General features: G+C 46.6%; 1 protein-coding gene across 1 annotated transcript; it reads left to right on the top strand.

Annotated features, from left to right (window-relative positions):
* Positions 1-56: 56 nt before the first annotated feature.
* KLHL35 (kelch like family member 35) lies at positions 57-19,768 on the top strand. Its single transcript, XM_078156920.1, has 6 exons — positions 57-10,747; positions 11,542-11,726; positions 12,360-12,478; positions 14,679-14,867; positions 17,065-17,253; positions 18,681-19,768. The coding sequence occupies exons 1-6, from the start codon at positions 9,903-9,905 to the stop codon at positions 18,903-18,905; spliced, it is 1,752 nt and encodes a 583-aa protein (XP_078013046.1). The 5' UTR covers positions 57-9,902; the 3' UTR covers positions 18,906-19,768.
* The last annotated feature ends 4,044 nt before the right edge of the window (positions 19,769-23,812 follow it).

Here is a 23,812-nt window from a genome sequence, read left to right as displayed (position 1 = left end):
AGAGGGCAGCCAGGGTGGCAGAGGGACAGGAGATCATTCCAGACAAGATCAGTTGGAGCTGGGAATGTTCAGCTTAGAAAAGAGAAGGCTTGGGGTGGGGGAAGGGTGGGAGGGAAGGAAGCAGGTGGGGATGAATAATAGTTAACATTTATATGGTGCTTTAAGGTTGAAAAGCACTTCACAAATAGGATCTCATTTGATCCTCACTACAACCCTGTGAGGTTGGTGCTATTATAATCCCATTTTACAGATGAGGAAACTGAGGCAGGCAAAGGCATTGTGACTTGCCCCCGGGGTCATCACACAGCTAGTGAGTGTCTGAGATCAGATGTGAACACATGTGTTCCTGCTTCCAGGTCCAGCACATCATCTACCGGGACAATGATCCTTAGCTCACATCTCTTTAGTAATCAGCAAATCAATCAACCAGCTTTTATTAAGCACCTAGTTATGTGCCAGGCACTGGAATACAAAGACAAAAGTGAAACCATCAATCCCTGCCCTCAAGAAGCTTATGTTCTGAGTGGAGCCAACATTTATGTCTATGCAAAATTTAAAGAAAATGAATACAGGGTAGTTTGAGCAGTTGGGGATGGGAAAGATCAGGAAAGGCTTCATGTAGGAGGTGACCCTTGAACCCAGATCTACTGACTCCTAATCCAGTACCCTACCTGCATATACCTGAGGAGGGAAGAAAATGAGTTGATGAGTTAATGGGAGAGTTGAAAGGAATAGCTTCTTTCCTGGTTTGAGCAGACAAGAAACTTATTTCTACCACCTCCCCTCCCCTAAGGACCTTTTTCTTCCTTTCTTCTGATGGGTGGGGAAAGGAGAGAGGAGACAAACATTTATTCAGCACCTACTATGTGCTAGGCATAGTGCTAAGTGCTTTACAAGTATTACCTCATTTGGTTTGAAAGGAGCAGAGACAGGACAGGAATGTTTTCTTATATTCACCATTTCTAATCCTGTTAGCTTTCTTTGAGATATGTTCTTCTAGACTTAGGGGTTTCCTTTTCTTCCCCCTTCAAAAGAAATGTGACTGATTTCTCATCTTCCTTGGGCTAAATCTGGGTTGGGGGGGAGGGGAGAAGGAAGGAGGAAGACCAGGAAAAACACATCTCAGGGCAGAGCACCTGGAGCTCACAATCCTTCTGGCAAGGCAGGACATGCACACAGAAAACCCATTCCAGCTATTGACCATTAGATTTTCAGGTGTCCCCTCCCCCGATCTTTGAGACAGTGTCCTTGTCCAAGTTCCTAAGCTAGGTGCAGTTCTCTCTTGGGGGCTGTGTCACACTGGCCAAGGACTAGATCTCAGTACTTCTCGAGGTGGGGTGAGAGTGAGCCTTCGGCATCAAGGAATTTCTGATGTCTCAGTCTGGAACACAGGAGCCCTGCTCTGGTAGGATTCCATGTTATAGGGAGTGTGTGTGTGTCTAAAAGACAGCAGATGGGCCTGGGCAGGTTAGTAATTTGGCAAGTATGCTGTGCTGCAGAAAGTACACTTGAGCGAGCAAAAGCCTAGATGAGCTTTTTCTCTCCATACATAAACTGAATGAAGGCCCTGGGCCCTGCTAACTCAGGAGCTCATACCCTGACACCAGAGCTGATATAATTCAATGGACTTACCAGTGCTGGTGATACAGAAAGTTCAGTCCCTGCCCCTCAAGAGGATTGCAGTTTAATTGGGGCAAAGACAACAAAATGTTTAAGTAGAACATAGGTACAATGGATGAAGTCATGGATGAAGTAAAATTTCAGAGCTGTTGTGCCAGAAATCATCTTGTCCTACTTCATATTATAGAAAAGGAAACACCCAGAGGGCAGTGGCAGAAGGTTGGCATATAGTAGGTGCTTAATAAGTGTAGATTGATTGATTGCCAGAACCAGGATTAGAAACCACTCCCAAGTTCGACCATGCTTTTCTCTGTAGCTCAAAGGAGAGGTCCAGGTATGAGAAACTGGAGGAGAAGTGACATTTCACCATTCCAGTGGACCGATGATGAAGCTTGCTGCCAGCCTCTTGGCAGAGAGATGGTGAATCCAGGATGCAGAAGGAGATGTTTTTGGATGTGGACAACACAGGACTTTGTTTTGCTTGACTCTGCTTATTTGTTACAAGGGGGTTGTTTTGTTTGAGGTGGTGGGGATGGAAAGGAGAAAAGAAAATTCTTATCAATTGAAAAAAATAAAAATAAATTTGAGGGTAAGCCTAAAAGGGTAAACCAACCCATGTAGAGCCAGACATTCATCAGCTTGTGTGTGCCAGTCCTCTACTGGGGTGGGGGGAGACAGGGGGAGCCAATCCCAGGCTTCCCCGACAGGGTCCAGCGGGGCAAGGAGATTTTCATTCAGGAAATGACTAGAAAGGTCCAGCTCAATCCATTTGGAAAGAAGGAAACAGACCTTGGGGAAGGGAAGGGAATTGTGGTCACCCTGCTAGCTAGTCAATGGTAGAGAAGCCAGAATCAATAACAAAACCAGGACTTGAAAACTTCAGGGCCGGCGGTGCCTTTGCTGCCTTCCAGATGAGTCACGTTTCCCAGTCTTTGAAGGGTTGTATGAGAGAAATGGAACCAGCATGGGGAGAGAAGCCATATTGGCTATTGAACCTGATGAAGAAAAGATTTACAAGGACACCTGAGCTCTGTTTAACTGTCTAAAGGTTTAGGGCCTTTGTGACCCCAGAGGAAGAACCAGGGCCATTAAGGGGTGGCGAAGCTGTATTCTTTACAATCCCAGATAACTGGGAAAAGGGTATGTGGTACAGAGAGATGAAGCAAGAAGCATTTATTAAGTGCTTAATGTTTACCTGGTACTGAGCTAAAATGCTAAGGATACAAATACTGGTAGAGACAGTGCCTGCCCTCAAGAACCTTACATTCTAGTGGGGAAACACAAAGGGAAACTCAGTGGGGGTGGGGCAAAGTCCTGAGAGGAATAAGGTAAGTTTCAACTCAATCAGAAGTTTCTGTGACACAATAGCTATCTTATGAAGTAGTGAGCTCATCCTAGATCATTCCAGATCCAAGCAGGGGATGGATGGCCCAGTCACGGAGACTATAAAAGGGGATTTCAGCACGGGGAGGGAAGTTGGTCTAAATACCCCTCCAAGGCCCCCTAGCTGTTTCTCCTGCAGGTGGGAGGTGAGAGAAAAGGATTCTGGGCACTTCAATCGCTCTTAACCTGCACTGAGGAAGGCTAGCTAGTCTTCCTCCAAACTTTTAAGTGAGAGGATTTCCAAAAACATGGGAACTTTAAACTTCCTGGAGCCTTGACTGTAAATCTAATATTAGGTCTGGGTGTAACTTTGGATCTGTCCCCAAATACCACCCAACTCCCAGGGGCCCTGGGGACCTAGTGGTTGGGGATAAGAGATGAAAGGATCCCAGCCCTATCTTGGTCTCCATTAAAGAGGGGCTCAGCACTGCCCAGTTTCCCAGGAGCCAACTGAGAGTAGCACACATTTTAAAATAAATTCGTTTGGCTAAATGGAGCTGAAGAGCCAAGTTTAATCCCCTCATCTTACTATTGGGGAACTGAAATTTGGAGAGATTAAGATTACCTGAAGTCAAATCATATACCTCAGAGCAGGGATTTAAACCCAGGTCCGTTTCAAGTCCAGGGCATTTTCCAGCACCCTCCCCTTCTCTCCTCCCCTCTGCCTTCCTTCTTTCATTACCCCTGTGCTATGCTCTCTTCTCCCCAATCACAGATTTACAAAAAAAGGATGGATTTGGAATCAAAGGACTATGAGTTTAAATCCTGATTTATGCCACTTACTAGCTTACTAGCTAGTCACTCACCTTTCTGTACCTCAGTTTCTTCATCTAGGAGAGACCTTGGATGTCATCTAATGCCTTATTTTTTTTAAACCAAGGATCATATTTTCCTTAAGATCATAAAATTTAGAGCTGGAAGGGACCTTAAAAACCACCTTCTCCTTATTTTACAGAAAAAGAAACAGGTTCAAAAAGGTGACTGGACCTATCAAAGATCCTGGGACACACACCATAGCGGGTCATTTCCCTATGGCAGGGCTCTTTCCACAGCCCAAGAAGGCTCTCTATTCTCACCCCTAATTCCAAAGGACTTCTATTCCTCTCCCTCATCACCTTCTCCAGCCTCCCCTACTCTCCCAGGATCAGCGCAGGGTTCTGGGATTGGGAATGGTATGAGGAGCTTCCATTTTGTTCCTCCTATCTGTGTCCCAGAGGGAGGCTTGGAATCAGTCAGCAACCTTCTCTGCCTACACACAGGGACAGACACATACAAATGCTATTCCACAAATATGTACAAACATGAAGTTGAATACAGACATGGCTTTAGGATCATAATTTCCAGTTGGACCTCAGAGAACTTGGTCCAACTTCCTTATTTTACAGAAGAGGAAACAGGCAAAGGCTAAATACGTTACCCAGAGTCACAAAGCTAGTAAGCATTGGAGGCTACATTTGAATTCAGGTCTTCCTCCAGGTCCAGTACTCTACCACCATGCCACCTAGCTGCCTATCATCTCCATGGAGATGATTTTTTTTTTTTGCTTTTTGGTGAGGCAATCGGAGTTGAGTAACTTGCCCAGGGTCACACAGCTAGTAAGTGTCAAGTGTCCGAGGCCAGATTTGAATTCAGGTCCTCCTGACTCCAAGGCCAGAGCTTTATCCACTGCACCAGATGATGATGATTCTTAGATCTATTTATCCAGTCCTAACCCCCAGAATTGCATCTCCAACTGCCCATTTGAAATCTTGGAACTAGATGCCCCATAAATGATTTACACTTAACATGTCCAAAACAATTCATTGTCTTTCTCCCCCCCACACCCTCCCCTCTCCCTAACTTCCCTATTTCAGTCAAAGGCAGCACTAACCTCTCAGTCACCTAGACATGAAATCCTAGGTATCCTTAACCCATTCTCTCTCCTCCCTCGCCCCATATCCAACCTGTGGCCAAGTCACGTTGATTTAACCTTCATAAATCTCTCGTCTACCTACCTATGCTCCTTTCTTCTGCCACTACCACCATCCTAGGGCAGACTCCCACCACCTCACACCTGAGCTACTGCAGTGACCTTTTGCTTACTTTCCCTGCCTCAGGTTCTCTGTCCACTCCAGTCCATCCTCCACTCAGCTGTGAAACAGATCTTCCTAAAGTTCAAGTCTGACCATCACACACACACACACACACACACACACACACACACACACACACACACACACACATTCAATAAATTCCAGTGCCTGCTTATCCCACCAGCATCAAATATAAAAATCTGTTACTTGGCATTCAAAGCCCTTCATAACCTGACTTCCTGCATTTCCAATCTTCTGACCTATCACACCCACTTCGGACTCTGCTATTCAATGACTATCCTCCTTGTTTTTCCTGGAGTGAGACACTCCATCTCTGTCTACTCGGTGGGTTTTCACTGGTTGTTCTCAAAGCCTAGAACACTCCCCATACTCATCTCCCTTGTCCTAATTTCCTTCAAATCCCAGCTAAAATTTTAAAATCCTATCTTCTGCAAAAAAGCCTTTCCCAATCCTCAATCGTAGTGCCTTTCCCTCAGAGACTACCCCCCATTTATCTTGTAAATATCTTGTTTGTGTAGTTGTTTATCTCTCCCTTTAGACTGGGATCCTTGAGAAGACTTTTTTTTTTAATCTGCTCCAGTGTTTAGAACTCAGTAGGTGCTTAATAAATGCACATTCACTGGCGCGCGCATATAGACGCTGATTTCCACATAGGGTCACAGTGACAAACGCAACCATGACCATGGCAATACGCGATCTCAGTCACCCAGAGATACACACTCATATATACAGAATCGCACACTGAGGGACACAATCACACGTATAATCACAGTAACAAACACAGCCACGTGCACGCCAAGTCACACGAGCCCTTTCAGGTCTTCGGAATGGAACAAAAGCTCTTTCCCCGCCCCTCTCCTCCCCTGCCTGGGATTCTCTCCCTTTTCCCCTCCCCCTGAAGGCTATGAGGCTTTGTCCTCCCCTCACTCACAGCTCAGCCTGAGAGGGTGTAGTGCGGGGGCGGACTGGGCTGGGCTTGGGCAGAGGTGTGAGAACAAGCGGTGGCGCTCCTGAGAGACAAGCCAGGTGAACCTCCAGGTAGGTCCGGTGCATCCCAGCTGGGCCGGGGCACAGGCTGACAGGTCGGCTGGGTGATTCCGCCTGTGTCTGCTTGTTTGGGTGTCCCCAGTGTGTGTATCTTTCTTTGCATTTGTGTGTTCTCCTGTGTGCCTGTGTTTCTGTGCAGGTGTCTGTCCCTACAGGACATAGAGTTCTGAACTTAGCCTTTAAAGAAGACACACATTCTAACCCCAGCCCTGACACTTTTGAAGATGTCAGCCTCTGGGTGTTAGTTTCTTGATCTGTAAAAATGAGAGGATCAGGTTAGATATCTCTAAGGTCCCTTCCAGATCTAAATCTGTGACCCTGTAAGTGCTTGTTAACTGTGTATGTGTCCTAGAATTGGTACGTTTTCATTTGCTTTTTTCCTGTGTGCTTCTTGGAGTTCACCAAGGAACAGTAACAAGCTGGAGGCATCTAGAGGAAGGCAAACAAACATGAGAAAAGGACGGAAGACAATCATAGGAGCATCAATTGATTGAACAGGCATATTTAAAGCCTAGAGAAGAAAAGGCTTGGGAATGGGATCACTGTCTTCAGAATTTGCAGGGCTGTTAGGGCTGAGTGAGCAGATTTGTTTTCTACCTGTCCCTTGAGGGCAGATCTCAGCGTGTTGGGGGTAAATTACTGTATGTTAGATTTCTACTTATATTGAGACTTCGTCCCAATCAGAGCTAACCCACAATTGACAATCAGATCATAGCTTTAGAGCTGGGAGGTCTTAGAGGCTTTTGAGCCCAATGCTATTTTCCAGATAAGAAACTAAGGTAAAGTGACTTGCCCAGGTCACACAGCTAGTGCCTGAGGCAGGTCTTGAAGCTGGCTCCCTGACTCCAGTGCCCAGTGCCCTATCCACTACGCCATGCTGTCTTTCCAATCAGCTTCAGAAGGCCATAGGCTCTTGGTCATGGGAGATGCCCAAGGAGTTTAGGATTCCTGAACCGGGAGGGAGATCGGACTGGATGACCTTTGAACCTCCTCTTAGCATCTTCTTAAACTGAGGCCAGCCCCTTTGTACCCCCAGCCATGAGGTTGAGAGACTAGACTGACCTTGGACGGGACTCTGGTTTGAGAGATCTGGGGAGAGAGAAGGGAAGCTGAGATGCTGCCAGTGAAGCCTTCTTCCTCCTCTCATAACCAAGAACAGACACCTAAGGCAAATTCATCTGAGTTGGTGGAGTTAGGAGGAAGCAGTGTCTAAAATATAATGACAGTGACAGTATGGCACGGTAGATAAAATGCTCTAAGAAGACCTGAGTTCAAATCTCACCTTTGATATTTACTATTTCTGTGACCTGGGCAAGTTATTTAACCTCTCTGACCTTTAGTTTTCTCCTCTGTAAAATGAAGGGGTTGGATCAGATGAGCTCTGAGATCCCTCTCAGTTCTACATCTTGGATCCTATGGTGCTACCCATGTGCTGAGGAAGACAGGAGACAGAGGTCATTAAGAAAGGGGGATGGAGAGGCAAAGTGTCTAAGGGGAGATGAGGCAGGAGAGGACTGTGAACCAAATGATGAACTTATTGGGAAGGACAAAGAATGCATTGGAGGTCTGGAGGTAACAGCCTCAAGGACCTGGATGGGGTCCCAAACTAAGTGAACCTGAGAGAGGAGGTGAGTGGTTGTCGAGTAATGGTGGCAAGTAGGGGGAGGGGGTGTCTGAAAGTGGCACTGGGGTTAAGGCATATGCCAGCTCCTCCTCCTGGCCCTGTCTGTCATGAGACAGAAGAAAAGAAGCCAAAAACTTTAGAGAAGATGTCAGAAGATGTAAGAATAACACAGATTTCAATGAGCACCAGAAACTTGAAGGAATGCACAAAGGAAGGGGTCTAGGATGAAAGGGAGTTGAACAACAGAGGAGAGGGGCCACTGAGGAAAGGAAGGGCAGAGAAGGGTGAGTGCTTGGGAGGTCCAGGGCTGAAGGTAGGATCTGGGGAGGAGGTGGAAGTGATTGCTGGTGGTGGCTGATCCCAGTGATTCCAGACACCCTGAGGGATCAGTCTTTGGACCAGGAAATACATCAGGAAAAACCTACCCAAGTGGGTAGCCAGGTCCCAGAAGATTGATGTGGTTCTATACTGTCCTATACAGGTTCTAGCTCTGATCCTTCCATTCCATTCCTGCCCCAGTATTTTACAGATAAAGAAACTGAGGCCCAAATAGCGTGCCTTGTACATAAGTTTACTCTTCTTTCTATTTCCTCCTTGCACATTCTGTCCCTCCATTTCAGTGGAGGCTACAGAGAGAGAAGCAGTCTAAGACTTAGATATTTTACTAATCCACAGGATTATTTAGGTCTGGGAAACAGATGCCCCCCTGATTTGACAGGTGAGGAAACAAAGCCCTACAGAGAGGAAATGATTTTCCCAAGGTCATGTGCTAGTAAATGTCAGAGCTGAGACCAGAACTCCTCACTCCCTGTTCATTTCTCTTATATCAGGTCATCTTACAATAAAAATAACTCTCATTTTCATATGTGTTACAGTCTCTAGACCACTTTCCTCACTGAGGTCCTATGAAGTAGAGTGCAAGGATGACCATACAAGATCTTTGTGGTTGTTGAGTTAAGTAATGTCTGACTTTTCGTGATCCCATTTGGAGTTTTCTTGGCAAAGATAGTGAAATGGTTTGCCATTTCCTTCTCCAGCTCATTTTACAGATAAGGAAACTGAGGCAAACAGGGTTAAATGATTTGCCCAGGGTCATACAGCTAGTAAGTGTCTGAGGGTGGATTTGAACTCAGGAAGATGAGTCTTCTTTACTCCAGGCTATCCACTATGCCACCTAGCTGCCCCATGCAAGATCAAGAAAGGGTCAAACCCTCTATGAACAAAGGAAGGTGCCTAGGATGGTGAGAGGACTAGAAACTATGCCATAGGAGGAGAAGTTGAAGGAATTGAGAATATTTAGACCAGAGACAACACTCATAACCGAAGGATCTGTCAATTAGTCAATAACCATTTATTAAATGCCTACTATGTGCCAGGCACTATTCTAAATCAGAAGGATCAGAAAAGGCCTCCTGCAGAGGGTGGCACCTGGGTTATGTTTTGAGAAAAGATAAGAATCTTTTCAGTGGAGAGGAGAGGGAAGGTATGCATTCCAAACATGGCGGCAGCCTGTGAAAGGGCCAAAGGTGGGAGATGGATGTGCAGGGCATGGCCAATAAGCCCAGTTTGAGTGGAATGGAGAAGGCATGAAGGGGAAGAATACAGAAGAAGACTGGGGAGGGAGGTGGGAGCCGGGTTGTGGAGGGCCCTCCATGCCAAGTTGAGAATTTTGTATTTTATTCTAGGGTCACTGAAGATTTTTGAGTAGGGGAGTGCTATGATCAGATCCGTGTTTTCAGAGTATAAATTTGGCAGTTCTGTGGAGGATGGCTTTGGAAAGGGGAGAGGCAGAAGCTGAGAAGCTGATTACAAAGCTATTACAATAATCCAAGTGAGAGGCAATGAGGCAATGAGGGTAAAAACTACGTCAGTGAAGAACGGGATAGAACGGGCGTCTTTGCTTGCTTCCCCATCATCTAGAATCTTGCCAGGCACAGAATAGACATTAAATTAATGTTTGTTGGCTTGGGTTGAATGGAAATGTGTCATCACTCTCTGTGAGTACAGAGCCTTGAGCTGGACCCTGAAAAAAGGGGGTCACAACCCACTTCATCTCCTTTGCCCTCCCTCCTTCAAGCCTTTGAAATATTGAGGAGAAAAGTAATTTTTCATTTGTTTATTTTTAATAAAACAGGATGCCTGAGGACCCTACCAATAAGGAAGCAGAGCCTTGCTCAGACCATCCGTCCCGGGCTGTGCCCTGTGTTAGCTCTGACCATGTCCTGCAGACACTCAATGTGTCCCAGCTCCGAGGTACCCTCACGGATGTGGTCTTGCGGGCTGGCAACTGTGACTTTCCTTGTCACCGGGCAGCCTTGTCCGCTGGTAGCACCTACTTCCGGGCCCTATTTGCTGGTGGTGGGCCCCAGGAGGACGTGATTCCCCTACCTCAAGCCTCCCCAGGAGTTCTGGGCCTGCTCCTGGACCACCTCTATGGGGCTGGCGTGAGCCTGCCAGAGGAGGATGCAGCTGCTCTGCTGGCCCTGTCTGACCTGCTGGGGGTGATTCCACTTCGGGAGGCCTGTGCCAACTTCCTGGAGGGCCGGCTTGGACCAGAGAATTGCCTGGCTTTCCTCAAGCTGGCTCAGACCTTCTCCCTGCCCTCCCTGGCAGAGGGGAGCCACCGGGTGCTATGCCAGGCATTTCCAGAAGTCTCTTTCCAGCCCGAGTTCCTGGAGCTGGAGCTGGCCCAGGTGGCTGAGCTGCTGGCTGATGAGAGCCTTGCGGTTGCTAGAGAGGAGACTGTGTTTGAGGCTGCCATGCGCTGGGTGCACCATGACCCTCCTGCCAGACACGGACAGCTGCCATGTCTATTAGAGCAGGTCCGGCTTCCCCTACTGGCCCCAGCCTACTTCCTGGAGAAGGTGGAGGCTGATGAGATGATTCAGGCCAGCCGTGAGTGCCACCCACTTCTGCTGGAGGCCCGCCAATGCTTCATCCTCGGGAGGGAGGGCAGCTCATGGAAGGCAACCCCCAGGAGGTAGGGGGGTCCTTCAGTCCCTCCAGAACCAAAGGGCAGTGCTAGGGTATCGGGGGACACATGGCTCCTGTCCCAGGGAACCCTGGGATTGAGTAAAATCAACAGATGTATCAGTCAGTGAAACTGAGGACCACTAAAAATCAGGAGGGTGGCTGATTGGCCTGTGAATCAAATGGAAAGATCATCGGAATTAGTGGTTAGGGGTCTGTGGAAATGAGGGAAGGGGAAAGCCTGGATGGGAGAGGGGCTATAGAGTGGAGCTCAGCATGATTTTTTAAAACAGTATTTTATTTTTTTCCAATTACATCCAAAGACAATTTTTAACATTCATTTTTTATAAATTTTTGAAGCTTAGCATGATTAATAGTCAGTAGCCTGAAAGATCAGTCCTTGAGAAATCAGTGTTCAATGGTTAGTAGGCTGAATGGTCAGTGGGACCAGTGGTCAGTGGGATGGGGTCAGTGGCTTAGGGATCAGATAGGTTGGTCATCATTAAACTTGAAGAGGCCAATGGAGGTCAACGGAATTAATATTCAGTAATAGCCTAAAAGATCAGTGAGACTTGGGTCAGTGGCCTGAGGGGACAATCCCCAAGTGGGTAAATGAGATTAGTGATCTTTCCTGAGAGGGAAGTAATCAGTGCTCTTGAGGGATCACTGAGATGCATGCAGGTCAGTTGCCAAGGAGTGAGATTAATGGTGGAGAGAAAGGGAGTCAGCAGCCTGAAAGATTAGTGGAACTCCTGGTCCCTTCCTCAGCAGCTGGCTCCCTCCCTTCCTCCCTCCTGGTACTAGGTTTATGGATCTGGCTGAAGTGATCATGGTGGTTGGTGGCTGTGACAGGACAGGTCTCCTGACACTCCCCTTCGCCGGTGCCTATCATCCCTGGAGCCGCCAGTGGAAGACGCTGCCTAGTGTGCCCGGCTGCACCAAATCCGAGTTTGCCATGTGCACCATGAAGAACGATGTCTACCTCTCAGGTGAGGGCAGGTACCAGCCCAGGCGCCCGTCCCAACCCTGCTTGGATTGGCTGAGAGCCTGGGGGCAGAGGCTTCTTCCAGTCTTCAAGCAAGCGTCTCCTTTCCACCAATGAGAGAGCCTAAAATAACTGGGTTCAGTTTCATCCTCTCCTCCTGCTCCACTGCTAGCCTCCACCTCCCCATCCAGAATGTATAATTTAGAGCTAAAAATAAGCCTGGAGATAATGTAGGCCAATTCCCTAATTTACAGATAAGGAGACTGAGGTCCAGAGAAGGGATGAGATTTGTCTGTTACACAGGAAAGCAGTGGCTAATCCAAGAGGGGAATTATGCCACTTACTGGCATGATCTATATGGACTGTGTGACCTTGAGCAAGTCCCTTCTGTTCCCTGGCCCCAAATTACCCCATCTCTAAAATGATGAGGTTGAACTAGATGATCTCATCTCGCCACTTCCTGCTCTACCACTCTAAGATCGGAGGTCCACCCAAGCTCTGACATTTTCTTTTCTAAGATCTCGTCTATTGCCCACATTATGTTTTTTGTCCTAAGATCTCTTCCAGGTCAGACACTCTCTGTTCCATATTCTAAGGTCTTTTCTGTCTCTGACATTCTACTGTTCCCTCTCCTCAGGTGGCCACATCCACAGCCGGGACCTCTGGATGTTCCGATCCCAGCTGCAGACTTGGATCAGGGCAGCCTCCCTGAATGAGGGCAGGTGGAGGCACAAGATGGCTGTCCTGCAAGGGCGGGTAGGTGGGCCTCACCATCAAGGTCGCCAACCCTCTGGGGTCTCCTAGGTTCCCAGAGCTACCCCGTAGAACGTTACACCCTAAGGTGGGACTCATCCAGAAGGCTCCAAGTCCAAAGAGCCTCACAGATCTAGGGGTTGTAGGAGGCTGGTAACCACACAGTGGGGAAAACAGCACTAAGGCCAGAGGAGTGGGCTGACTGTTCAGATGAGATAATATTTGTGAGAGCACTTAGCATAGTGCCTGGCACATAGTAAGCACTTCATGAACACTTATTCCCTGCTCCTCCCTCCCAAGGCCCACTGTGATCCATCCTGGTGGCAAAATGGGAATAGAATAGCCCTTACTTCCCGGGGCACTTGTGAGGATCGAATGAGATAATATTTGTAACCTTAAAGTGCTGTGTTAATGCTAGCTGGACATCCAGGAAAACACTGACCTGGCCAGAGCTAGCTATTATTACCACTGTCTTTCCCCTTATTAAGAAACCCAAGAAATTCACTCGTGCTCTCAATCCAAAAGAGTCACTGTCTGTGCCCCCAAGATGTATGATTTAATCAAGGGAGAGAACATGTGTGTATATAAGCACATACAAGACACAGGCAAAGCAGACACAAGCTAACGTTGGATGTGAAGGTCCCAGATCTTGAGAATCTGTGTAGAGAATCTTTTTACTCTTCACTGCTTTCAAAACCTTTCCTGATTCCAGAGCTCCTATTCCAAGTCCCTGAACCTGCTTGATTCCTGAATTATACCTTATCCCTAATTATCTTCCCCTTTCTATTGCTGCCTCCAAAGCTGCATGCCCTAGCCTGCCATCTGTTCCCTTCTGCCCCCATCTCCACACAATGGAGATGGTTCATTTCTAAGGTTGATTTATAAAGGAAAGGTACTATGAAGATTTGTGAATTGTGAGGTCATTAGAAGTATTCGAGCAGAATCTACTCAGTTCTAGCCTACATGGACAGAAACTTCCCAAGATATTCTCTGGAGTTAATTCCCAGGCCTGCATCTCCCTCCTTTCTGGACCCATGTGAAATTCAATAGAAACATAACCAGGGTAGGATGTTTGGGACTTTGTACCAGGGTGTTGATACATCTTTGGCAGTTAGAGACATCTGAGCTGAGCCTTAGTTAGCGATAATCAGTTAAATTAGGCCAACTATCCAGGGAATTCTCCAGCAGCCTCCCCCTTCCCCCACCTCCACAGATAAGCCCCCTCCTCACCTGCCCTTTGGCATCTTCTTCAGCAACAGCCTCTCAGTGTGTCCTAGGGTCTCCACGGCTCCCCTCACCACCAAAAATACCCCAGAACAACTGAATTAAGGTCATGTTATGCTGCTTACACCCAGGACAAAAATTTCTAGTTACAGCTCTAGACTTTAGACCTAAAATAGTCCCATGCCTATTTATAATTGGTGCTAGATCAAACTCATTGATCCAGTCTCTAGTTCCTTGTTCCTTTTTTTAAAAATCCCATTAGGAATTCTCTGGATGCTGTGGCATCCTGTTCCCATTTCTATCTAATCCTTACCTATTTGCCTCCCCTATTCCCTCACCTCCCCCCCAAAAGGAAAGAAAAGGAAACACAAACAGGGTTCCCATTACCCTAGGGATAGAATGTTACCATTCTGAAAGTATGCTGCAGACTCACAGACCTTTAAGAAACACAGGAGACTTTAATTTCCTCTTTATTTTACAGAGGAGGAAACTGAGTCCCCAAAAAGGGAAGAGACTTGTCCAAAGTCACAGTACTGCTAAGTGAAGAATTTGAACCCAGGTCCAGCATTCCTTCCATTAAGCCTCACTGATCTCATAAAGATCTATGTCCTGGAAACATTAGAGATTTCTGATTGTTGTCTGAAGTGGTGAGGAAGGACTTCCTACGGATGTGGGATTTGACCTGGACCTTAAAGGAAAGATAACATTAAGTGGGTAGAGAGGGAGGAGAAAGGCACGGAAGAGAAGGGAAGGGAAGGAAGGAGAGGAGACGTGGAAGAGACCCAGGAAACGACTAGGGGGCCAGAGCAGAGGCTTCATAGAGCAGGGAAGTGTTGAGAGATCAGACTACAGAGAGGTAGGTTGAGACCAGCTAAGTTGGACAGCCTCAAATCAGAGCTCAGGAGTTTGGGCGTGACCCTGTGGGCAGGACATCAACACTGACCACTTGGTCCTCTGGTACCCCTCCTCCGTCTCCCAGCTCTATGCCGTGGGAGGCTTTGATGGCGTACGCCGCCTGGGGAGCGTGGAGTGCTATGACCCCTTCTCCAACACCTGGGCCCGGGTAGCCCCGCTCCTGGAGGCTGTGAGCTCGGCAGCTGTGGTGCCCTGCGGCAAGAAGCTCTATGTGATCGGAGGTGCTGTGGACGACAGCGCCAACACGGACAGGGTGAGCGGAAGAAAGGAGTGGGCGTGGGGAAGGCGGGAGGTAGAGAGAATTAGGGTGGAGGGAGGGGGGAGGCAGAGTCCCTGCTGTCTATTAGAGAGCGGGTGATTCTGAGATTCCTGGTTCCAGGTAGGCATCCTCTTCCTTCCTGAGCAATACGAGGTCCTTGCGCTGAGCCTAATCCCACAGCTCTTGGTTCAATTCCACAGATTCAAAGCTAACATATTTAAAGTACTTATCACATGCTTCATGTACTGAGAGACAGACTTGGATAAGACTCATTTCTTGCCATCAGGAAGCTCCGCGTCTAATAGGAAGGTTATGTACACATTACCGAGAGTTATAATTCAAAAATAGAACGTGATAAAAACATATGGGAGGGGGACAGCTACGTGGTGCAATGGATAGAGCAACCAGCCCTGGAGTCGGGAGGACCTAAGTTCAAATCCAGCCTTGGACACTTACTAGCTGTGAGACCCTGGGCAAAGGACCTAACCCCAATTGCCTCTTCCCACCAAAACAAAAACAAAAACATAAGGAACAAATAAAGTGTCATGACCTAGAAAGATTGTTTTTGCTTTCTGAAGGAGGTAGCACCTAAGCTGGGCTCTGAAGGATGATGAGGGTTTTAATCCAATCCAACAAGCCTTTATTGATCACCTACTATATGCAAGACATTGTGTATACAAAAGACAAAAGCAGTCCTTGCCCTCAAGAACCTTACTTTTCAACCTCAGGTGGCAGGAGAGAGAAAGGGGACCTGGTAGAGATGGAGAGAGATGTGGCTGAGTTGGGGACATCTTGAGCAGAGGCACCCAGACAAGAAAGCACAGTACCTATAGAGAAGGAAAAGAAGTGGTTATAGAATTAGATCTGGAGGGGACGTCAGAGGCCATATAGTGAGGAAACTGAGGCCATGAGAGGAGTCTCTTCACGCAGGCCGTAAGTGGCAGAATTTGAACTCAGGTCCTTTGAGTCCAGAGCCAGGGCTCTTCCCACTTTGCTATGCCGCTGCCCTTAATTTAGCTTTCATTTGAGTGGAGCACAAATACAGGAAGCAAGCAGAGGCTTAAAAGGGAAGTTGGGACTAGAATGTATATGACTTTGAATGCCAGCCCAAGGAGTTTGGACTTAGTCCTGTAGGCAGTGAGGACCCACTGAAGTCTTCTGAGCAAACAGAAGGACATTGTCTGACCTCCGGATCAGGGAGATGCCTCTGGTGGCTACAGGAGGGGTGGGGTGAAGAGAAAAGAGACTGGAGGCAGGAACACTAATTAGGAGGCTATTGTAATAGTCCAAGTGAGAAGAGATGAAATTCAGAATGAGGACGATCAGTGTAGGAATGGAGAGGAGGGGATGGATTTGAGAGGTGGCCATGGATCCAGAAAGTCTTGGGTAGAGCCCAGTGCCAGCTCTGACAATCTATTCTAGGGCTCCTTCTAGCTCTGAAAATCTTCAACTCTCTCCAGGGGTTCTTAACTCTTTTTGTATCATTGACCCCTTTGGCAATCTAGCAAAACCTATGGGGCCCTTTTCAGAATTTTGTTTTTAAGTGCATAAAATGAAATATGTAGAATTACAAAGGAAATCAATTCCACTAAAATAGCTTTTCGTTCAGTCATTCTGACTCTTCTTGACCCCATGTGGGGTTTTCTTGGCACAGATACTGGAATGGTTTGCCATTTCCTTCTCCAGCTCATTTTATAGATGAGGAACTGAGGCAAATGGGTTAAGTGACTTGCCCAGAGTCACACAGCTAATAAGTGTGTGAGGCCACATTTGAACTCAGTTAGATGAAATTTCCTGACTCCAGGTTGGGCGCTCTATCCACTGCACCACCTAGCTTCCCTAAAATAGACTTATCAACATATTTAAAAAACAAGTTCACTGGACCCCATGTATGATGTATGTAAGAACTCATGTATGTATAAACTCCCCAGCTTTATATGCAAGGTTGTAGTATTATACTGTAGCCTACATTTATTATTACTATAAGAATAGTAATAGTGATAACAAATACTAGCTCAAATTTATATAGGGCTTTAAGGTTTGCAAAGCATTCTTCGTTTGTCTGCAGACAAAGGTGGTATGTGGCTGGGAGGGCAGAAGCCCTGGTCCTCTCATCTCCATCCGTCTTTCTGGAGTTTCCAGCATCAGGGGAATCCATCTCCCTCCCTGACCCTGCTGGCCTCCTCCTCAGGTACAGTGCTTTGATCCCGGAGAGGACAAGTGGAGCCTCCTTTCTCCAGCCCCCTTCACCCAGAGATGCATTGAAGCTGTGGCCCTGGATGACATCATCTACGTGGTGGGGGGTCTTCTGAGCAAGATCTTCAGCTATGATCCACGCAGAGATCTCTGGGCAGAAGCAGCTTCACTCCCTGGGCCCCTGGTAAGGAAGGGGCCTGTGTTCCTTCTGTGCTCCTTTTGAGGATGATGGGAGAGGAAGGGAAACCCCAAAGGGCCTAGGTAATTCCTGATATTGCAGGGACCTAAGATCCCTCCCAATTCAGACATTCTGTGTTCTAAGGCAGGGCTCTTAAACTGGAATCCACAGACCATGGATAGATAGATAGATGTCAGGCAGTCCATAACTTTGGATAGGGAAAAAAGTTACATCTTTAATTCAACGAAATTTGTTTTCTTTGTAATGCTATGCATTTTTCTTTATGCATTTAAAAACATTATTCTTAAAAGGGGTCTGTAAGATTGCACTGAACTGCCAAACAAATATTAACAAACTGTTCTCATGTCCCTCCCAGCTCTGACATTCAACATTCTAAGGTCCTTCCCAACTCTGACCTTCCATGTCTTAATGTCTTCTAGGACTGACATTCTATAGAACTCTAAACCTCTTTCCTTTTTAGAGTTTATACTTTTCAAAGCATTTTCTCATCTACATTCTCATTTGACTTTCCCTAAAACCTTGTGAGGGAGTCCAGTCAGTGGTCACGATCTCCACTTAACAGAGGGAGAAAACTGATGGCCAGTTTTCAAAGTCAGAGAGGGTAGCTGACTTTCCCAGTCATACAGTGTGAGGCAGCTACGTGGCTCAGTGCTTAGAGCACGGAGCCTGGAGTCAGGAAGACCTGAGTTCAAATGTGATCTCAGCCACTTACTAGCTGTGTAACCCTAATCTTTGTTTGCCTTAATCCACTGGAGAGTGAAATGGCAAACCACTCCGGTATCTTTGCCAAGAAAACCCAATGGACAGTATGAGTCTGTGGACTCCTGAGGTCAGACACAACTCAACAACAAGAGTGCATTGCAGAATGCTTGACTTTGATTCTGACTTGGCTGCCTGGTTCCTCCAAAGGTCGAGGCAGAGGACAGATGGCATCAATAGTTTGACAAGGGGCAGGATGAAGAGCCTGGAGCTTCTAGGAAGATTTTCTCAGCTTTTGCAATATTATATTTTATATATATATATATATATATATATAATATATATATATATATAATATATATATATATACACATATATATATATATATACATATATATATATATATATAATTACAGAAAATTTTAAAGCTGGGAGGTGGGGAGGGGACCTTATAGAGCAACAAATCCAGCAAATCTGTTATTTTACAAAAGAAACTGAGGCCCAGAGAGGGGACAGTCATTTGCTGAGTAACACAGCTGATAAGTGGGAGGGCTGGGACTGTCCGTGCACGAATGTTCACAGAATTCTGAGATGTTATGATTCTATGACGGTGATATGATGCTGATGTTCTAGAATGATAACTCCGACTCTTGGCTAGGCAGGGGTAAGGGAGGTGCCAAGCCTGAAAACACATCTGTCTCTTGGCTTTCCAGGAGAGCTGTGGAGTGACCGTTTGTGGCAGGAGAATCTATGTCCTTGGTGGTCGGGACTCAAGAGGAGAAGGCACAGATAAGACCTTCGCCTTTGACCCACTGAGTGGGCGTTTGGAAAACCAACAGCCCCTGCAGCGATGCACCAGTGCCCATGGCTGCGTCACCATCCTTCAGCACCTGGGCCAGGGACAGACCTGCCCCAAAGGGCAGGGTAGGCCCAGCTGAGCCCAGAGCTTCGGGATAGACACCTGGCTGCAAAGCAACAAGACTAAGGCCACCAGGCCTCCTGCCTCTACTCCTGGGAGGTCTCTTTGTACAAAAATCCAAGTAACTTATTTTTCCCTTTTCTTACAGGAATAAGAACTGATTTTAGTTTCACCCATTTAAGCTGGCAAATGTATTATTTCTGACTGCAAACAGACCCTGTAGGATTTCACTCCTCACCTCCAAGAAAAGAGCCTTCATTCCTTAACTTTACATGGTGCTTTAACGTTTATTCTAAAGCACTATAAATGTTTGAGCTGTTGTTATTACAAAATGTTTCACAGTTTTGAAAAGGCTCTCCCATCTGTTTCTTAGGGCATCTTTTCTGAACTTCTTTTCTCTGATCTCACTCCCTAGTATATTTTAATTGTCAGGGTTCAGAGCTGGAAGGGACCTAGAGATCATCTTGGCCAACCTTTATTCTAAATGAGGAAACTGAGGCCCAGAAAAAATAAGTCAGTTGCCTGAGCAAAATGGTAGAACTAACTAAAAGTCAGGTTTTCTCAGTCACTAAACTCAGAGCTAGACCACAATTCAGGAAACATCCATGAATCTTTTATGTTCAAAAAACTAGAGGAGATTTTTTTAAAAAAAGACAAATAAGTATATTTTAAAAATTATTTTAGTTTTCAACATTCATTTCCACAAGATTTTGAGTTCCAAATCTTCTCCCCGTTTCGTCCCTCCCCCCACCCCAAGATGGCATGCATTCTGCATACCCTTTCCTCTGATCTGCCCCCTTCCTTCTCTTATCCCCTTCCCCTTCTATTTTCCTGTAGGGCAGAATTAGATTTTTTTTTTTTAAATAAAGGTGGTAGCTTGAATGTGGTCTCTGAGTGTGGTGCTATATGCAAAGAGCCCTGGGCTGGGAACCTCAAGACTTCCCTTGGAATCACTGCATGACCTATATACCCTGGGCCTGGGTTTCCCCCTCTTTAAAATGAGTTGGACTAAATGATTTCTAAGGCCCCTTCCAGCTTTGACATTCCCTGTTCTAAGGCCCCTCCCAGCCCTGACATTCCCTGTTCTAAGGCCCCTCCCAGCTCTGATATTCCATAGTCTAAGGTCCCTTGCAGCTCTAACAGTCTACATATTAAGAGTAACTCTAACTCTCGGTGTTCTATGATGTGGGAGGAGCCAAATGGATTTTATAATCCCCTAGTCATTTGCATCCCAGGAGCTGACAGAGGGAGGCTGGTCTTGGCTATCTTTTCTCTAACGTTCTACCCCCACTCCTTATTTGCACATAGATTACTTTTTAAAGACAAAATGTCCACATGTTTTTCACTGAGCTGTGATGAGAAGCATGGTAGTCCCATCAGGCTTCCCCTGCACCTTCCTTTGCCCGCAGCCCCTCTGGAGGCACTGGTGCTGAGGCTTCCCCAGCTGGGGCCAGGCTCATCAAAAACGCTGTTTTCCAGCTGAGGCTGGGGTCCAGACTGATTAACCAGGATTATAGGCACTGGGACCATCTGGAAGCCGCTGATAATGGCAGAGGAGGCTGCCCTCTCCCCTGTCCCCCATCTCATCACAGCAATCCCTAGGATCACGCTGGTAAGGGAGAGTCGGCCAGAAGCATCAGGGATACAGGGGATCAGGAATGAGATTCGCCAACATGAACACTCCACCCCACCCCACCCCAGCCCAATCCATTCCTTTAACCTGACTGCAAAAGCCCAGGCAAATCAAGATGAATTCTTCCCTAAAAACAATGAGCATCTTAATAATGCTTAGTTGGCAGTGTTCTCTGGGTAGGGAGCTGTGTACTGTGGAGGGGTGATTGATAGAAAGGGGATAGCCATTGGCCTTAGGGAAGCCCCTGATTTGGAAGGGAAGGGAGAAAGACAGATAAACACATCTGCCATGTTAAACGCTCAGACTGATCCATTGGAATGAGCACCTTTTCTCCCTGATCAAAATATCATTCTGATGGGTGGGTGAGAAAGGTAACTAGAATAGCTTGGAGGGAAATGAGTGAGAGGAGGGAAGCAGCATAAGCCCTAAACTGAGATCCAGCAGATGAGACCTGGCCACTCAATTTAACTCTGCTGCTGTAGGACTTTGAGAAGGTAGAGGAAGAAAGCCTTCATTTCCTCTGTCCTGTGAAGATGTTGGACTAGATCAGAGATTCTTAACTGGGGATATATGAACTAGGGCTCACTGTACCTCATGATAATGGGTTTCCTTTGTCGTACAATGGATTTTGTTTTATTATGCATTTAAAAACATGGTTCTGAGGAGGGGTCCCTGCGCTCTACCAGACTACTGCTAACGTGATCCACGACACACAAAAAATTAAGGAAGCTTTGGACTAAATGACCCCTAATGGCCCTTTTAGTTCTCAGTACCCATGATTCAGAGTAGATATTTGTGGCCAGAGCATGGGGTACCAGCTGCAACCATTTGCTGCAGGGACCCTAATGAGCACGTGCCATTCTATCTGATTGCCTGTCAGGAGGGCTCAAGCCAGGCTCTGGGGACACTTCTCAGAAAAGAAGCCTAGGAAATAATGGAGAGGAAAGTGCCATCCAAATGTTGGGGTTACAACTGAGAAGCCAAATCAGTTTCCATGGAATTAGGACATTAGAAATAGAGAAGCCCAAAGAACCCGTAAGTCATAGGATCATAGAGCACTGAATCGAACCATCTCATTTTCAGATGAGAAAATTAAGGCGCAGAGAGCAAGTGACTTTCCCAGAGTCACACAGGTTGTAGGTGCCCAGGTCTTCCTGACTCCAAGCCCTGTGCTCTATCCCCTACAACACCCTGACTCTCTAAATCCAAGTTTCTCAACTTACATAAGAGAAATTGGAAGCCAAGACAGGCACTACTATACATGGGGAAAGAGTGCTAGATATGGAGCCAGAGGGACTGAGTTCAAGCTCTGTCTCCATTCATTTCTATCAGTATGACCTTAGGTAAGTCATTGAATATCTCTAGCCTCAGCTTCCTCATCTGCAAAATGAGGGGCTTGGACTAGAACAGGGGCCCGTAAACTTTTCTGTGCCTTCAGGCAGTCTGGAGAAGCCTGTGGTGTCCTCAGAATCATGTTTTTATATGTATACATAAAAAACCAATTATGAAAATATTTTAAAAATAAGTTTATGTTAATCCCTGAGCTAGATCATCTCTATGGTTCTCCTTCCTAGATCACACAGTACATCAGTGGCAGAGTTGGGTCAAGGACCCAATTCTTTTGACATCCATTACAGGTCTCTTTCCCTCACCTACTACTCAAGAAAACACAGGGAGCCATCTCGAGGCTCTATGAATGCTGATGGGTACGTTTGACAGTTTTAATCTCCCCCTGTCAACCAGCCCTCTGTTCCCTGTGCCCAGGAAAGGGTACGCAAACCTCCACACTCAATTCCAGATTGGGAGGAGGGAGCTCCGCCCAGGCAGAAGCAATTTGGAACTAAAGGAGAATGATTCCAGATAGGCAATTTACCCAGCAGGTGAGCCCCACGCTTAACAAAGCTTTCCCTCATACAAAGACCTCAGGGAGGTCTGAGGGGTTGTCTGGATGCCGGGCGGAGGGCCGGAGAGGGAACAAGATGAATACATTACAACCTCCCCCTCTTCCTCTGACAGAGACAAAGACGTCTGCTTGATTCACAGTTCTTTCAGCTAAGCTTGGCTTCAAATTGAGGAGCTAATTTCCAGGGGCACAGTTGGAGGAGGGAGGGAACCCAATTTCACTCTGAATTATCCTAAACCCACTCCACCTCCACTGACATACCTTTTCTGTAGGGCACACTGACCTTCTGTGATCATCCAGGAAACAGCCCTCGGCATTAACAAATGGAAATAAGGTTTTACTGTCCAGGACAGGCAAAGAGATGTCAGTTTCCTCCTCAATAAAATGGGGACGGTAAACTATGCTCTGCCTACAGGATGGGGCTATTGTAAGTAACACTGAGATAATGGATGGGAAAACACTCTTCCCCCACATCCGGCACCTACTAGCCCTGTCCTCGTCGGCTGGTGCTGAATAGGTTTATTGCATCTGCTCAGCATTGTAATGGGCACTAGGGGAGAGAGGGATTGAGGAGGAGTAGGAATTTTCCTCTCTCAAATCTTCAAATATTCCCCCCACACTTCTCCCTCCCTCCTTGCTCTCTGTCACCCTTTCACTCTCAAATTCCCATGTGCCTATAAAACATGCTTCTGCTTCCCCAGTGCCTTAAAAATAAATAAATAAAAGCCATCTCTTGACTTTGCTACCCCATCCAGCTACAATCCCAGCTTTCTCTTGTCACAGCTAAATTTCTAGAAAATGCCACTTACCAGCTGCATGGCCCTGGGCAAATCACATAACCTCAAAGTGCCCCGGGCAACTAAAAGGAGACAATTGGCACCGATGAAATCAGATTCAATTGGGAAAAAAAGCTGTCTCTATTACTTGCCTCCACTCTACATGACCCACTCTCTTCTTTCACTAGTCTACCAAAAACCAGTCACTAATGACATTAACCAGTAAATCCAAGAGCATTTTCCTGACTCCCCCTTTCCTTAATTCTTTGCAAGGCTGAACACTGTGACCACCTGCTTTCGTTTCAGACATTTATTAAGCACCTACTATGGGATATGAAGATGAAAAGTAGTTTCTTCCCACAAAACTTACAGTCTAGTTGGAGGAGATATGAACAGGAACACATAACTATACAAAAGAAGAACTGGATTAAGTACACGTCAGAGAAGTCCTAGAATCAAGGGGAAGAAACAACTGGGTTTGGGGCAAAGGGAAAGGTGCCTCCAAGGCAGGACTTGAGCCCGGTGAGAGGCTTTGTATGAGGTGCAGCCTGCCTAAGAGAAGATCAGAAAGTTGCTCATTAGGGCAAAGGTTTCAGAACTTTTTTTTTTGTCTT

This window comes from Phascolarctos cinereus, unplaced genomic scaffold (genome assembly GCF_003287225.1).
Source record: "Phascolarctos cinereus isolate Bilbo 61053 unplaced genomic scaffold, phaCin_HiC Scaffold_726;HRSCAF=1367, whole genome shotgun sequence".
Lineage (NCBI taxonomy): Eukaryota > Metazoa > Chordata > Mammalia > Diprotodontia > Phascolarctidae > Phascolarctos > Phascolarctos cinereus.
Note: the sequence above shows the minus strand (reverse complement) of the source record. Positions and strands in the feature narration are given on the sequence as shown.